At 41.2% G+C, this 17,235-nt stretch overlaps 1 protein-coding gene across 4 annotated transcripts in view; it reads right to left on the bottom strand.

The window, feature by feature from the left end:
- The window catches only part of Fbxl20 (F-box and leucine rich repeat protein 20), a 70,637-nt gene that overhangs the window by 26,583 nt on the left and 26,819 nt on the right, over positions 1 to 17,235 (bottom strand). For 2 of the 4 annotated variants that reach the window (XM_048450836.3, XM_048450837.3), the window contains exons 3-5: positions 4,951 to 5,005; positions 2,183 to 2,257; positions 54 to 148 (exon numbers count right to left, since the gene is read on the bottom strand). In XM_048450836.3, coding sequence (XP_048306793.1) covers positions 54 to 148; positions 2,183 to 2,257; positions 4,951 to 5,005 — 225 coding nt within the window. Of the gene's footprint in view, positions 1 to 53; positions 149 to 2,169; positions 2,258 to 4,950; positions 5,006 to 17,235 lie in introns of all 4 variants that reach the window. The other 2 variants (XM_085695741.2, XM_085695742.2) reach the window with 2 other exon arrangements.

Genomic DNA, 17,235 nt, shown 5'->3' with positions numbered 1-17,235 from the left:
CATTTCAATCAAAGAGGTTCAAAGTTATTTTTGAAACAGTTATATTTTCTTACCTTAATGCATTATCTCCTACTCCAAGACACCCACGAAGACTTAACTTTCGTAAAAAGCCTCCACATCGTTTTGAAATATTTTCTACTACCCGACCCTATAAAGAGACAGTTAAGCAAAAAGATGGCCTATGTTACTTCTCTGGACAAGAACACATCTTCTTTTTTTTAAATGATTTATAAACAGAAAAGGCTTGTTAGAAATTTCTTCCTATGAAAATTTCAACTTATTCTGAGAAAGTCTTCCTGATTAATCCATCAAAACACAACCAAAGTCTATATTCTTTCTTTGTTCAACTAGGATAGCCTGTACTCGAGGACCGGTGCCATCCAGTTCTTGCGGAGCTCTAGCTGCACGTATGTGGCTCACTTGAGGTAAACACAGAATTGGAGGAGGTTACCCTTCACACTTACTTCTCTGTCCTCTACAAGGACTCACCATAAAGTTTTGCACATAGCAAAAGCTCAGTGAGCAGGAACCATCTTGCTGAATGATTCTGTGGGTCAGGTTTTTAAAGCATATATATCCACAAGATCAGAGAATTGTGGTGTAAATGCACTATAATGTTAGCGGGTTGGTTTGTTTGTTTTAAATTTTATGTGCGTGGATTCTGGTTGCATGGATGCCTGTGCATTGCACATATGCAGTATATCACGTGTGCAGTGTAGTGCCTGTGGAGGCCAGAAGAGGGAGACTGATTGCCTGAACCGGGTTAAAGAGGGTTGTGAGCTATGCCATGTGGGTGCTGAGGGTCCTCTAGACGAGCAGCCAGTGCTCTTATCTGATGAGCCATTGCTGTGGGAGCCCACTTGGGCGTGGTCTCTTATGCTATAAATGCAGCTGTAAAGCCTGTGCTCACTCTCTTGCTTCTGGCTCTCACTTCCGGCTGTTACTGTTCCCTGTTCGTGCAGAGGACTGTTATCTAGGACAGTGATCTTTAAATCTCCCCTAAATAAATAACCCTTTATTATTCATAATTCTGAACTAGTGTGGGATTATTTTGTGCCTCATCTTTTCAGCCCTATTTTTGTTGTTGATTTTGAGCACATCTCCTGTAATCAAGGCTAGTATGTATGACTACTACGCAGCTGAGGATGGACTTGAACTTTGTGTGGTTTGTGCGTATGTAAACAGGACTTCTTGCCTGTGCAGGCTGAGGTGTCTAACTGTTTCTTCATTTTATTTTTTGAACTAGGGCTTCTCCTGAACCTGGAGTTTCCACTATAGTAGAGTGGCTAGCCAGCAAGTTCCCAGGATGCAGCTGTCTTCGTCTGGAGTTACAGGTGTACTCCACTCCTCACTGTGGTGGGAATCTGACTCAGGTCCTCCCTCTCCCACCCTGACCTGGAATGTCTTTCAGCTCTTCTGGGCTCTGTCTAAAGTGCTCGGATTATAGGCTGTGCTTGCCTGGGTGCTGTAACACTTTTCTATTTAGAGCTAACAGGCTACACTAAAAAATTAAATGAAAAAGTGTAAACCCACATGCAAGAAAATCACCTCTCATTAGTTAAAAACAATTTAATAATTCTAGTTTTAACCATTCTATATTTTTCATAGAAACTATTTCCACTTTTGTTCCCCTAAGAATCAAAATACACATGAAGAATAAAGACAAGTATCATCCAGCACGTTTAAGCCTCCTGACTGTATAAAATTAAAATAAAATAACTTCCTTTACATAAGCAAACACAAAAACTACAAAATAAAACCGGTGGTCTCAGTTCAGGACTAAAGTTATTAAAGAACTTAGCATTGTATCAAGGAAATAATTCCATTTAGTCTTAAAAACTGAAGAAAATTAGGGGCAGAAAAATGAGTCAGTGGGAAAAGTGTGGCCCATCATGCACGAGGCCCTAGGTTTGAATCCTTGTACTCTCTTCCCAAACAAGCTATTGCTTGTCTGGAGCCACAGCCTCACTGTGCAGCCGGAACGGCCGCCGACCCATCCTGATCCGCCTGACTGTGTCACCATGTCCACTTCAGAAAATCCTGAGGACATTGGAGGCTTTGCTTTCGTGAAGTTCAGTTGTACCAAAAATAATTTCTTCAGTGAAAAAAAAGATTAATATGTCTAGGATTAATACTGTAACTACTAATGAAATAAATGGGGCCACACACCACGTAATTATACCTCAATATCCCTCTGGAAATCAAACAGGTCAATTCGTTGCCAGTTACTGCCATCCAGAGCTAGGACATTCCAGGCCTAATTTGAATAAAAAGAGAAAGAATGAGCAGAGGTTGAAATGAAAACAGAAAACCGGGAATGTTTAAATTCACACTTCAACTAACAAGCAATTGAGACTCACCAAAACCTCCCTCAGTCCCTACCAATAACATCTCCGAGCACTTGCAGCACGGTGGTCGGTGCTGGGTAGTGGCAGTGAGCCTGGTACACGGTCTTTCTCGCTAATTGTGTTTTCCTTATTATCTCACTCAGGTATGCTTTATAATTAATCAATGTTCTGTTCGACTTGACTCAGCGACAGCTTTGTTTTATTGCTTGTCATGCTGGGGATCCATAACCCCGGGCCTTGTACATGCTAGGCAAGCATCTACTACTGAGCTGCATCCTGCTTTGGCCTCCTCAGCCCTAGGAAGCCAGGCCCTGGACTCGGGGGTAACTTTAATACTGCAAACTGTTTAGTCATTCCGTACACTGGAGGCAGCAAGAACATTTGTTAATCTTTTCAGCATTCATGATTGGGTGAGAAATGATTTCAGTAAGAGATAATTTGTTGTGGATCACTTGGTATTTTAAAAACTTTAAAAGCTTCCCTAATTAAATAACAAAAGTCAAGTACTGCTCAGAACAATAAATGTGCAGTCGTGTGTGTGTGTGTGTGTGTGTGTGTGTGTGTGTGTGTGTGTGTCTGAGACAAGGTCTCACTATGCAGCCCAGGGGTGTCCTCAAATCCAAGATACTCAAACATCAGGGATAAAGGTATGAGACACTATAGCCAGCTCTAGAGTATCCTTCCTTTCTATTCTTTTTTTCTTTTCTTTTTTTTTTGAAACAGGGTTTCTCTGTATAACTCTGGGCATCCTAGAACTCACACTCTGTAAACTGGGCTAGCCTTGAATTCAGAGAGACCCACCTGCCTCTGCCTCTCATTTGCTAGGATTAAAGGCATGTGGCACCATCACCCAGCTTTAGAATATTCTTCTTAAATATTTATTTATTTATTATGTATACAATATTCTGTCTGTGTGTATGCCTGCAGACCAGAAGAGGGCACCAGACCTCATTACAGATGGTTGTGAGACACCATGTGGTTGCCGGGAATTGAACTCAGGACCTTTGGAAGAGCAGGCAATGCTCTTAACCTCTGAGCCATCTCTCCAGCCCCCTAGGAATATTCTTTATTACAAACAAATTTAAGAAGCAATTTAATGTAGGTTATATTCAGAGCCATTTTTCTCAGACACAGTTTTTTTTGGTTGTTGTTGTTTTGGTTTGTTTTTTTTTGTTGTTGTTTTTTTGTTTTTGATATCAGGTCTCTCTGTGTAGCCCTGGGTGACCTTGAACTCTGCCTCCTAAGTGTCGTGGTTAAGAGCTTGGGCCACCAGGTCTCACTTTTAAAATTTTCAAAACCGAATTCTAGATATTCTGAGAAACCAAGGGTAACTACCATAAGGTCATTAGAAACATGTTGGGGTGTGGCAGTAAGCAAGAAGTTATTCTAAAACTAGGTCAGGTTCTCACATGGCCAACGTCACTTCTCTCTTTGTGGCTTCAAATTTTTCCAGTGGTTTGTTTGTTTGTTTTGTTTTGTTCTTTCTTTTAAACAGTTAGCTACAGAAGAAACAAATAAAACTCTTAAAAACCACATGTTTAAGAGATTCTCGGACTAAATATATCTCGGATTGTGTGCTAGTCCTTGCCAGGTTCTTCAGGGAGCAGGAAGCATGGAGAACTCAGCCTAAAATTAGGAATGACAGGTTCCTCCCTAGAGTCTGCATTAAAAAACAAAACAAAAACCCCTCAAAGTGTTGGCAGCACGGCTCGGTGTTAGGCCTGGTCCAGTGTACGCCAGGCACTAGACACAATCCCCAGCACTTCAAGAGCATATGCCCACCCCCAAAACAATTCCTAACTACCGAGAGCAACAGGTACAAATGCACCAACCGTCCAGACTTAAAGACATTTGGCGCAGTTCCCTTCTTTCCTTAAAAGAAAACCAGTTAAAACTCTCTTGTGAGCACTCTGGATGATGACTTCAGCTCACATGGAGTCAGGAAGAGAAATTGCTCACTGTAAGAACAATGCTTGCACTTGCAGACCGTACAGCATGAAGAAGCACAACACTGCTGATGATTTCCAAAATGGTATGCAAATAAGTATGGCTATCAGGATGGAGAAATTACTTTAAATTACCATAAAGGGGAAATTTCCACACTAAGGTTTGATTTCCGTATACAGTGGCAGCAGGAGTTACACTGGTGGTTGATGAGACCCTGCACCCACCTAACACAGAAACAATACTTTATGGGATCTTCAAGAATGCTGGTCTACTCTGCAGCTTTTGCCTCCTCTCCTGTCATGTTTGAAGGAAAGACTATGTGGAGATAATAAGAGTCTAATACACCCGTATGCATGTCTATGTGACATTGTAAAAAGAACTATAAAAACAGGAAAATACAATTTTGCTACATTTTGTTGAATCAAGTTTTGTTATCATTAGCTGAGTCAATGTTTTCCATGTTTATAATATATAAATGTTAGGAACAATACATAAAACAGAATCCATCATAGAACCATATGGGATAGATGGCTTACTTGGAGTAAAATAGTATCTTCTGTAAAATATACAAATAACACCTAAAATACCAGTCAGCTCCAGAAGCTATCAGCCTCGGAGCCAGAAAAGGTCCCTCTAACAGAGTCAGCCATCTTACCCTGGAGACCTGAGCACAGCGACACAAGGTAACAACATCCAGGAAAGAAAAAATCCTAAGAAGAAAACAGAGGCAACAAACTATCAGTTCTCTCACTCTTACACTCTGTCTCACATTCTTTCCTGCCCACCCCCAGTGGTGTTGATCAGGATGACCTTGAACTCCTGATCCTCTTGCCTCAGCCTCTGGAGGGCTAGGCTTACAGGTGTGCAAACACATTATCTATAGTTTTTTAAATAAAAAGTTTTAGTGTTTAAAAACTTTAATAGGGTTCATTATAACTTATGTATATCACTGCATACTGCTTATAGTCATCCCTCTAGTATACTCTTTGTCTCCGCCCACACCTTGCTAGTCATCTTTCCATGCCCAAACAGTTGTTTAGGAAATTTCTCCTGGAGCTGGGCAGTGGTGGCACCTGCTTTTAATCCCAGCACTCAGAATGCAGAGGCAGGCAGAGTTCAAGGCCAACCTGGTTTACAGAGCTAGCTCCAAGGATGGCCAGGGCTGTTATAGAGAAACCCTGTCTTGAAAAAAAAAATGGAGAAATTTCTCATGGATTTAGCCTGTAATGATAACACTGAAGTTCATATATACATGAACACCTCCATCAGCCAGAAGCAGTTCTTTCAAACAAATAAAATAACTGCCCACAATGAAAGACATAGCAGTTGTGGGCCAGCTCCGACCTAATTATACAAAGTGTATAGTTCAGGAGCATTAAGCATTGGCCCTTACTATGCAATCTGTCACTTTATCTTGTCAAAAGAGAAACTTTTTATTAGACAGTAAGTGTCTATTATCTATCTCCCTTGCAGCTCTTGGCAAAGTACTTGCAGCTCTGGGTAAAGTACTTGCTATTATTTCCTTTGTAAGGTTAAATACTAGTTCATTATATATAAATACTGTGTTCTATACATTCATTCACAGATACTAGTGTTACTTTCCCAACTGTTACTATGAATTCTGTTCCCATGAACACAAATACCCATTTGAGTCCCCGATTTCAAATGTTTCAGATATATACCTAAGAGTCAAATTCTGTTATCTATCAGCTGCACCATTTTAAACACCAGAACAGAAATGGCCACTGCCTATCTTTGTTAGCATTCATTACTTCTTGTTTTTAGCAGTCAGACTAAAGGCTATGAACTAAGATAGAACTCTGTGCCTTTGTGGTTGGTGTTTTGAGGCAGAATCTCACTCTGTAGACCAGATTGGCCTCAAACTCAGGACATTTTTCGTGCCTTGGCTTCCATTTGAGTCACCACGCCACGATGTGCTTGGCCATTTACACATTTTCTTCAGAAACCGTATATGTAAGCCCTGTAGTCGTGTTAAACCGGGGAGCTTGTGGGCTTTGTGGCCTGACTGTGAAGTTCTTTGTGCACTCGAGACTACACTTTTTCTACATGTAAGTGGTTTCTTCTGTTCTTACGCTTGCCTTATTGCTGCAACGTCTTCTAATGTGCAAGTTTTATATTAGGATGCAGAACAAGTCACAGTTTTCTTTCACTTCCTGAGTATGGAGTTTATACTCAAGAAATCATTGTCAGGTATAATGTTACAAAGTCTTCCCCCTATGTTTTATTCTAAATTTTTTATAATTTTAGTTCATGCTTTGTTTTTTGGGGAGGCTCTCTATTTGGGGTCGACACTAGATATGGTATACAGTAGGAGTCTAGCTTCACTCTGAGGGTGTGCTGCTGGGCATCAAGCACAGGGTGTTGAGCACATGCCCCATGAGTTAACACTGAACCACTTTCACATTCTCCAGTTCAATGTCCTTTTGCATGTAGGTCATGTTTTCCCAACATCACCTGAACTCCCTACAAGATGCCTCTGTCACGAGTCACTGAAGGCAGTGTGTGTGTGTGTGTGTGTGTGTGTGTGCGCGTGCATCACCACCACCCGGCAATTTAAGTATTTTCAGTTAAATACACAATTTAAGTATTTTCAGTTCTGATGTCAACATTCCTTTCTTGTTCTTTCTTTGGTAGGGCAGAACTTCACTATATAGCTGGGCTATCCATGAACTCCTGACCCTTCCACCTCATCTTCCGGAATGCTGAATTACCAGTATGCACCATGCCACCCAGCTGCAGAAAGGGGTTTGAATGATTCAGACATGGTGTCAAGAAGAAAAATAGCACTGAATTGTTACAAGAAATTCCCCTTATCTGAAGGCTCTGCTGTGTTAGTCCACAGTCCTCTTCACAGCTTGAGACAGGGTCTCTGGACGCCATAAACTCACCCTGCATCCCTAGCAGGCTTGAATTTGTGATTTTCCTACCTCAGTCTGCCAAGTGAACTACCAGGCTCATCTTAGATTTCTGACACCTTTTTATTTGTTCCACATAACAGACTGATAACTGAAGGCTGGGCAGTGGTGGCGCACACCTTTAATCCCAGCACTCGGGAGGCAGAGGCAGGCGGATCTCTGTGAGTTTGAAGCCAGCCTGATTCAGGCTGGCTAGTTCAGCTAGTTCCAGGGCAGGCTCCAAAGCTACAGAAAAATCCTGTCTCAAAAAAAAAGAGACTGATAACTGAGTTAGAAGAACTAGGAGCAACAGGGTGAAAAATCATAGCTGCTCTATATCCTGAAGTGTCAGCAGAATACCCGAACAAAAGCCCCAGAAAATAACTTTGATGAGATAATACAATGAAAACTAGGGTCTGGGTAGTAGCTTGGTAAAGTGATTGTCTTGCATGCTCAGGGACCTGAGTTTGATCCCCAGAAGCACATACACATCCTTTCCCACTAGCCCCTGGAGAGAGAGGAGGATAAAGAACAGAAAGTGTAAAAAGCAGCAGCAGGGGCTGGAGAGAGGGCTCGGTGGTTGAGAGCACTGGTTGCTCTTCCAGAGGTCCTGGGTTCAATTCCCAGCACCTACCATGGTGGCTCACGACCATCTACAACAGGATCTGATGCCTTCTTCCAGCATGCAGGTGCACATGCAGCACACTCATTCATAAAATTAATAGTTTTAAAAAGAAAAAAGTAGCAGCAAGCAGGCTGGCCTCAAACTAATGGGTAACTCTCCTGCCTCTGTCTCCTGAGTGCTGGAATTACGGGTGCACACCTGGCTGTGTCATGTGTTTGATGCTATTTTCCCGAGACATGGTTTCACTATGTAGCCTAGTTGACCTCCAACTCACGTTTCCTTTCATATTTATTTTATTTTCCGAGTACAAATGTTTGACCCAAATGCATATATTTGTACAACCTATATGCCTGGTCCTTACGGGCATTAGAAGAAGGCATAATATCCTCTGGAACTGAGGTATGGGTAGCTGGAAGTCACCACGTGGATCCTGGGAATCAAACCTGGATCCACTGATAAGCCATATCGCTGGCTCACCTCCTGTGGTTTCTTGTCTTTGTTAGGAGGAAGGGAGGCTGAGACAGGGTCTTTCCAATTAGCCCTGGTTGTCTCAACACCCTTACTTACTCTGTGAACCAGGGTGGTCTTAAAATCACAGTCGTGTTGGGGTTAAGCATGTGTGTCACCATGCCCAGCTTTCTCGTGCTTTTGAAATGATCCTCTTGTCACTTCCCTGGAGAGGCCACACCTGCCATCTGACCACTTGTTAACTAGATACTTTCAGCACCATTATTTTAGCCACAATGGCATTCAGTCGGTGTGCGAGCCTGACTCAGTTTACACCTTACAGTGTATATTAAGTTCTCCAGCATACGCTTGTGTCAGACCTCCCTCACTGCCCAGTGTATAACACCATGCCCAGCGGCTCACCCTATTTTTATACTTTCTCAAGGAAAAAAAAAAAAACCTCTAACAATTATAATTTCATAGCAGTTACTTGGCTGTGTTGATGCTTAGACCATTGGTGAGGTGGGGTGCAGCATGGGGGGGACTATGTAGCCAGGAAGCACAGAGAAAGGCAGGAAGTGGCCAGGAATCCAATATTCCCCCCTCAAGGGAGCACCCCGAAAAATCTAAAGTCCTTCCACTGGGGTCCTACCACCTAACAGGGTCAAAGACAAAGAACCAAGTCTTCACCATATGGGTCTTTGGGGGATATTTAAGACCCAAACTACACCACTGATTACAACTTTACTAACTATATTACTATGCTGAACTGCCTAGAGAAGATCTATTGCTCTAAGTTAAAGCAGAAGAGACTGAGAGATGGCTCACAGGTTAAGAACACTTGTTCTTGCAGAGAACCTGGGTTCAACTCCCAGCATCCACATGGTGGCTCACAACCATATATAATTCCAATTTCAGGGGATTCGATGAGGACACCAGACATGCCAATGGTGCACATACACACATAAAGTCAAAACACACATTAAAGAAACAGCATAAAACAAAAGCACTGGTTTGAGTCTCAGCACCCACATGACAACTCACAACCACTTGTAACTCCAGTCCCAGAATGTCCTCTTCTGGCCTCTACAGTCACGGTACACATGTGGTGCAAGACAAAACACCTAGGCACGTAAGTAAAAACAATGTGCCGTAGGAGTACTAATGACATGTCTTTTTGACCATATTGGGCCATTAGCAATGCCATTTTCTATGCAAAAGCCATCACAACCAAGTTCTGTGGTAAAGGAATATATAAATGGTATATGAGTGTGCTGGGAAATAGAACTTTCTTCTTTTTACACTTACAGGTTCACTGTAATGATGATGATGAAGAACAAAATGAACAGATACAAAGGCTACAAAAAAAGCAGTGCTCCCATGCCCTTTCTAGGAGCTCCCTTCTCAGACTGACTATATGTTCCATTATCAGGAAGCTCCTGGGGTATTTTTGTTCTTCCTTGAGGAAATGCAAAAGTAGGACGAGCCACCGGGCATGATGCTGCACACCTGTGATCTCAGCACTGGGCAGATAAGTGGATCTCTGAGTGTGAGGCCAGCCTGATCTACATAGGTGAGTTCCAGGATGGCCAGAGCTATTCAGTGGGATCATGTCTCAAACAAAAAAAGGTAGAATATTGTTTTAATGAGGTAAAGGTACAGATATTAGAATTCTTATTTTTCAATAAAAATAATAAATCTTGTTCACTTGAAACACAGAAAATTATCTCTAATCCACAATTAAACAAAGACTATTTTCACTATTCTCACAATGTCTGTAACCCCAGTTTTAGGAGACCCCATGCCCTTTTCTAGTTTCTGCAGGCACCAGTCATGTACACGGTACACAGGCATATGTAAAAACAAAACCAAAACAAGGCAAAAACCACCCAAATTTAAAAAAAAATTAAGAGGCAGGGGCAGATGAACTCAATGAGTTTGTTTTTGAGACAGGATCCCTCTACACAGTCGTAGCTTTCCTGATGGCTTCAAACTCACAGAGATCCACCTGCTTCTGACTCCCAAGTGCTGAACAATCAATTCTGAGTTTGAGACCATCTTGATCTAGGCCAATCATATCTCAAAAAACAAAACAAAACAAATCAAACAAGCAAAAGACTATTTATACTCTATGAATTCACAAGAAATACAGTCAAAGTTTTAATCTCTATTCTAAAACCCATGTAGAAATGTACTGCCAATGACAGTTATAAGAGTTTAGACCTTAAGCCTGGTAAAACTTTTAAGTATATTGGAACTTTTTGTTGTTGGTTTTTTTGTTTTGTTTTGTTTTTGTTTTTCGAGACAGGGTTTCTCTGGAGCTTATACTGGAACTTTTTAGAGGTAGTTAGCTTACGAGGAAGATCAATAGTGCTTTTATCAGGGGATAAGGTCCTTATGAAAGAGTGAACCGCTGGGTGGTGGTGGTGCACACCTTAAATTCCAGCACCGGGGAAACAGAGGGAGGTAAGCTATGAGTTCAATGCCAGTCTGGTCACTCTTGTTTGGGGGGGGGGGAAGGTAGTCCCTCTTCTGTCTGACTATTACAATCTACCGAGATCATCATCTCCAGGGCCCCTCTTCTGACTGTTACAATGTACCGAGAAGATCACCACCAGGGGCCCTTCTTCTGTCCCTAGAAAATAACACCTTGATCTTGGACTTCCTGATCTCTAAAACTCTTGAAAAACACACCTCTGATCATTATACATTTTATCTAGGCCCAGATACTGTCATACCAACACATGTCTTTATGCTATCTGAAGCCTATCAAGAGCCTGCTGAGGGAAATCACACTTGGGGAACCCTAACTGAAGGCGACTCAGGCTCCTTCATGGGACTCCATTGATTCTCCAGCATCCATGGCATTCTAGTTGACCAGACTCGGTCAGAGTGACTGCTTTCAGGATTAGGTTAATTGGCTAAGATCTGAGAAAAGACTTTACTAGGAATCAATATTAACTACCACTGTACTCAGAGCGAACAAGGAAAGACAGTAATCCAGTATTTGCTGGTAGGCATTATGTACCTGTAAGGAAAAGCAGCTTTGGAGCCAGAATGAGGCTGGTTACCACAGAACACAGTAAGAAATTTGCTTAAAACCTTGTAGATCCCTAAACCAATCAACCTGATAGCCTGGTTTATTTTTGTGTATTACTTTATATGAGATAATCATACTGTTTGGCTACAGCTGGAAATGTTAATTACTGGCAGTTGAAAACAGTTTTAGGTCAAATGAACTATCTGAAACTTGCATGTTCTAGATGTTAGTGTTGTCTTAACTGCTGTATAAGATGCTACAAGGTGTCATAAAAATCTGTGATTAAATTTGCTTACAGAACATTATCTGGTATCTAAGGAGATTTGAATTTGTGAAAAGCTAAGAAAAGCTTTACCTTTAAGCAGTAGTAAGGGCCCTGGCAAATAGGTCTAATGATTTGACTTCAATGCCCAGGGTTCACATGGAGGATGGAACAAACCAATTCCCAATTTGGTCCTTTGACTTCCACACATGTGGCACAGTTATCTGCAAAGCCTCACTATCTTCCAGACATTTCCAGGTACTACTGACTCCTCCAGCCTCAGAAAACTACTACTCTGCGCTCTGCCTCCATGACATTACCTATCTTGGGAATAGAGTAATAAGGCCTTTTGTGTCTGACTTTTTGAAGACACGATTTCTCTGTGTAGCTTTGGAGCCTGTCCTGAAACTCAGTCCCTAAACCAGGCTGGCCTTGAACTCACAGAGATCCGCCTATTTTTGCCTCCCAAGTGCTGACGTTAAAGGCATGTTCCACCACCACCCGGCACTGACTTCTTACAATTAGCATGTTTTAAAACATACATAGAGGTCAGAGAGCATTCTATCTCTACAATGTTACTCTAATAGAATAATTAACAATATTCATTCTTTAACTTAAAGTAACGGGGCTGGAGAGATGGCTTAGTGGTTAAGAGCATTGACTGCTCTTTCAAAGGACCTGGGTTCAATTCCCAGCACCCACATGGTAGCTCACAATGGTCTGTAATTCTAGTTCCAAGGAATCCGACACCCATGGCAAAACATCAATGAACACATAAAAAATGAAAATAAATTAAAAAAACTTAAAGTAACAGATCAGTGTATGGATATACCACACTGGGCTATTTATACTTTTTGACTATTATTAGTAATACTGCTATAATCATTCCAACTATTTTATTACATTTAATTTATTTGATGGGTAGAGTGTACCAGGGATCAAGCACAGGTCTTCAGGTTTGGTGGTGAATGCCTTTAGCCACTGAGTCATTCTACCAGTTCTCATTACAATTCTTCTTATTATTATTATAACAATAAAACTGGGAATGCTGATATGATATTTCTAAATTTAGCTTTTTGAGAACGGCCAAGTGTTTTTTTCCATATAATAGTTTTTTTTTTGTTGTTGTTGTTGTTTCTGATTTTCAAGACCGAGTTTCTCTGTAGTTTTTGGTGCCTGTCTTGAAACTAGCTCTTGTAGACCAGGTTGGCCTCGAACTCACAGAAATCCGCCTGTCTCTGCCTCTCTGACTGCTGGGATTAAAGGCGTGCGCCACCACCACCGGGCCCGTATACTAGTTTTATACTAGCTTTACATTATCGCCACCAATTTATGAGGGTCAATTTCTCCTCCTTCCCTACAAGTTCATAAAACCAGTTTTTCGTTTGTTTATTTGTAAATGGGCTATCCATATATAGAGATCAGGCTGACCTCAAACTCATGATCTCCTGGTCTCAGATCCCTGGATGCTGAGATTATAGATAGGTAAGGTATCACGTTCAGAAAAAAAGGTGAGCTTGGGTTCTACACTGTAACTTTTCTGTAAGTTTGAATTGCTTATTTGTAAATGAGGTCTCCATATATATAGATCAGGCTGGCCTCGAACTCACAGAGATCTGCCTGTCTCTGCCTCCAGAGTGCTGGGACTAAAGGGATGCGCCACCACTGCCACCTATCTAGGGAGCCACTATGTAGCTCCGGCTGTCCTTCAAATCAGAATCGCCTACTTGTGCTTCCCAGGTGCTGGGATTAAAGACGTGCACCACCACACCCTGCCTACACTATTAACCTCAATGATTCTCTACAACGTTACTCTAATAAAATAATTAACAATACTTAGAAGACTTTAAAGAAGAAAAAAAATCACTTAGGTGTATTACTATAGCAATTGTGAAAAAAACTGGAATCTGACAACTGGCAACTGTTTGTAAAAAAAGTTTGTTTGTAGTAAAGCCACAAAAAATGACAGCAAAAATTCTATTTATTATGCTATCTATAAGTTTCTTGGTATATTAAATGAGTAATGCTCTAGATTAATGTGCAGATCTGTTAATACTCTTGGCTATCAGGTTATTACATCAAAAAGACATTATCTTTATGAAGTCAGAAACAAGATAAGAATCACCTTCATTCAACATGACTTGAACATTCTACCTAAAATGATAATGAAAGCCAGGTGCAGGTCTTTAATCCCAGCAATCTGGAGGCAGAGGCAGGAGGATCTCTGTGAGCTCAAGGCCAGCCTGGTTTACAGAGTGAGTTTCAGGATAGTCAGGATTGTTACACAGAGAAATCCTGTCTTGAAAAAAGCAAAATAATGATGATGATGAAAAACACAGTAAAATTACAAATGACATGCTTTCCATAACATACCAAAGTAGACAATTTATGAAACAACTCAAGTTATCAAGACCTATGATAAGCTAAGTATGGTGACTTAGTCTATAATCTCAGCACTTGGGAAACTAAGGCAAGAAGGTTGTACTTACTAGTCTGTGCTAAAGAGTCAGATTCTGTTATCAATAAAACAAAAACAGGCTGGCATTGGCCTATAATCCCAGAACTTGGGAGGTGGGGGGATAGAGGGAAAAGCCTGCACAAGGAGACCCTTTCTCAAAACCAGCAAAAACCAACAAAAGAAACTGAAAACATCCTTCCCTATGATAAAATATACATAAAAAGCAATAATGAGAACAAACAATCTCATTCAAAAATTACTGCAGTAGGGTGTGGTAGTGCTTGCCTTTTATCTCAGTACTCAGGAATAAGAGGCAGGTGATCTGTGAGTTTTGAGGCTAGCCTGGTCTACATAGTGTATTCTAGGACAGTAAGGGCCACACAAGGAGACCCTGTTTCAAAAACAACAAATAAAAAAATTCAAAAGCAAATCACCTCTATAAGGACATAATGAAGACAAATAGACCAGGGCCATAGCTCACTGCAGAGTGTTTCCTAGCATTTGTAAAGCCTTCGGTTTGAGTCTTAGTACTGAGCAAGAAAGGCAACAGACAGCAGAGATTCTGATCTTCTTGTTTGTTTGTATAGTTCTGGCTGGCTTGGAACTTGCTATGGGCCGAGCTTACCTCCAAATGAGGTGTGTGTTCTGGAGTGGAACTGTATTTTCTTATCTCACGTGCCTGCTCTCCTCCATTCCTTCCTTTCTTTATGGAGATAACAGAAGCTGAGCTCACAAGGCAGTTTACTACCTTTTGGCCTTAAATCTTCCACACAAAAAATTTAGTTTTAGAAAAATTTTATACCGTTTATTTAGTATGAGTAGTGGGGGCGGGGGAGACAGGACACTGCCAATGAGAGTGTTTGTGTAGAGATCAGAGAACAACTTGGTAATCCATTCTCTCTCTCTACTTTCCATGGGTTCTGGAGATCAAACTCAGGTGGGTCATCAGGGTATTGTAGCAAGTGCTGAGCTAGCTTATTGATCCAAACATGAGGAACTGTTAAACAGTTCACTAGGAATTATCATTCTTGCCAGTGTGCTGGCACATGCCTTTACGCCCCAGGCCTTTGCTGGTAGGGGTTCAGGCCAGTTCAGGACTATAACTGGTCTCAAAAAACAGGGAGAGCTCTGTAAGTTCCAGGCCAGCCTGGTCTAGTTTCAGAACAGCCAGGGCTACACAAAGAAACCCTGTATTGAAAAACCAATAAATAAATAAATAAGCTACTGAGGTCAGAAAAAAAAAAAGCTTCTCATGCTCTGACTGATGAAGTAGAACATTAATATTGCTCATTATTAAAACAAGAAAATATTCACTCTCCAATTTTTTATTTTAATTTCATGGTTTGAGTAAGAGTCTTTGGCCCAGGCTGGTCTTGAATTTACTATGTAGCCGAGAATAACCTTCAGTTCCTGACCCTTCCTCCTTCACCTCCCAGGAGTCACACTCACTGCAGATTGATTTTTTTTTTGTTCTTGTTTTTTACACAGTTCTCTCTATAAGCCTTGGCTGTCCTGGAACTCACTCTGTAGACCAGGCTGGCCTTGAACTCACAGAGATCTACCTGCCTTGGCCTCTGAGTGCTGGGATCAAATGCATGCACCACCAAGTCTGGCTTCAGACTGATTTCTAATAGTTCCATCCATGTCAATGATGTCTAATATCATAATATTCTCCAACAAAAAGTGACTGAAAGCACATGTAGCTTGGAGGATAGCAGAGAAGACTCAGACCTCCTTATCTGTGCAGCGTTTTTTGTCTACGGCACCCCAATACATCACACAATACTACAATCCACATGTAATCAGGTCTCCTATATAAAGCAGAATGAAAAGAACTTTTTAGAGTTTTTATGACTTTTACCCTGAAAAAATCATGGGTGGCAGTAAGTTTAGAGAGATAAAATCCGAAAAAAAAAAATGCAGATGACCACAAAGAGTGGAAAGGAAGAGATGCAGAATGTGGGAACATAAATTCGACCAAACTTGACTGACTTCTGAATACTGTATGCAAGGACTCTATTCCAAGGAGCGAAGGCTAATTCTGCCCAAGTGCAGTAGTGCACTCCTGTAATGGGCACGACTAAATAAAGCAAAGGAGTCTCCAAGCTTGAGGTTAGTCTCTTGGTCATTGTGAATCTGTCTCAAATTTTTAAAAAGGGGCTAAGAGTCAGGAGTAATCATACATTCCTTTAATCCCGGCCTTTGGAGGCAGAATCTGGAGTTCAAAGATAGCCTGGTCTACACAGTGAGTTCCAGATCAGCCAGGGCTAAGAAACAGCTATCTTGGTCAGTTGTGGTGGAGGCAGAGGCAGGTGGATCTGAGTTCAAGGCCAGTTTGGTCCCCACAGCTAGTTTCAAGACAGCCAGGGCTACATAGAGAAACACTGTCTCAAAAAAAGAAAAAAGAAAGGAAGAAACCGCTGTCCTGCCCTGTCCTTGAGCACAAGAATTTGTTAAATGTCCAAAAGAAAATATATTTTCCTTCTCAGTAATGATATCCTATATAAATACAGAATATTCTGTGCAGGGACTCAGTAAATAATTCCCCCAATGTCATTTTTTTCCCCTAGGGAATTCCTAAGTCAGATATCTCTAAATTGGAGGCTGCATTTTGTGTCATGGACAGTGCTACAATGTAGTTTCTACAAACTAAAGCATTGTAAAATCCTAATCCTAAATATAATCTAAGGAAGAAAAAAAACATTGCTTTTCACTTTTAAAACAAGAGGACAGGCCTAGCAGTGCTTGCTTTTAAACCCAGAATTTGAGAGGCAGAGGCCATGGTATCCCTGACTTCCAGGCCAGCCTGATCTATATAGTGAGATTCCAAGTCGGTGAGCCTGGACTACATGGTGAAATCCTGTCTCAAAGGGAAAAAAAATGACTGAGCACTGGTGGTACACACCTTTAATCAAAACACAAAAGAGGCAAAGGCAGGTGGAACTCTGTGTTTGAGACCAGACTGACTACAGAGCGAGTTCCAAAACAGCCAGGGCTACACAAAGAAACCCTGTCTCAAAGGGGTAGGTTGGTGGTGGGGATTTAAGTCTACATCACAGAAGGAATATAAAAATGCTTTAAAAACAGGGAGCAATAAATAACTCCATGTAGTTCCCAGTACAGATAACATTTTAATATAAACATAAAGGAGTAGGAAAATGATATGGCCTAGAATCTCTCTTCAAAGGATTGA

This window comes from Myodes glareolus, chromosome 9 (assembly GCF_982192425.1).
Source record: "Myodes glareolus chromosome 9, mMyoGla1.1, whole genome shotgun sequence".
Taxonomy (NCBI): domain Eukaryota; kingdom Metazoa; phylum Chordata; class Mammalia; order Rodentia; family Cricetidae; genus Myodes; species Myodes glareolus.
This window is presented reverse-complemented; position numbering and strand designations above follow the sequence as displayed.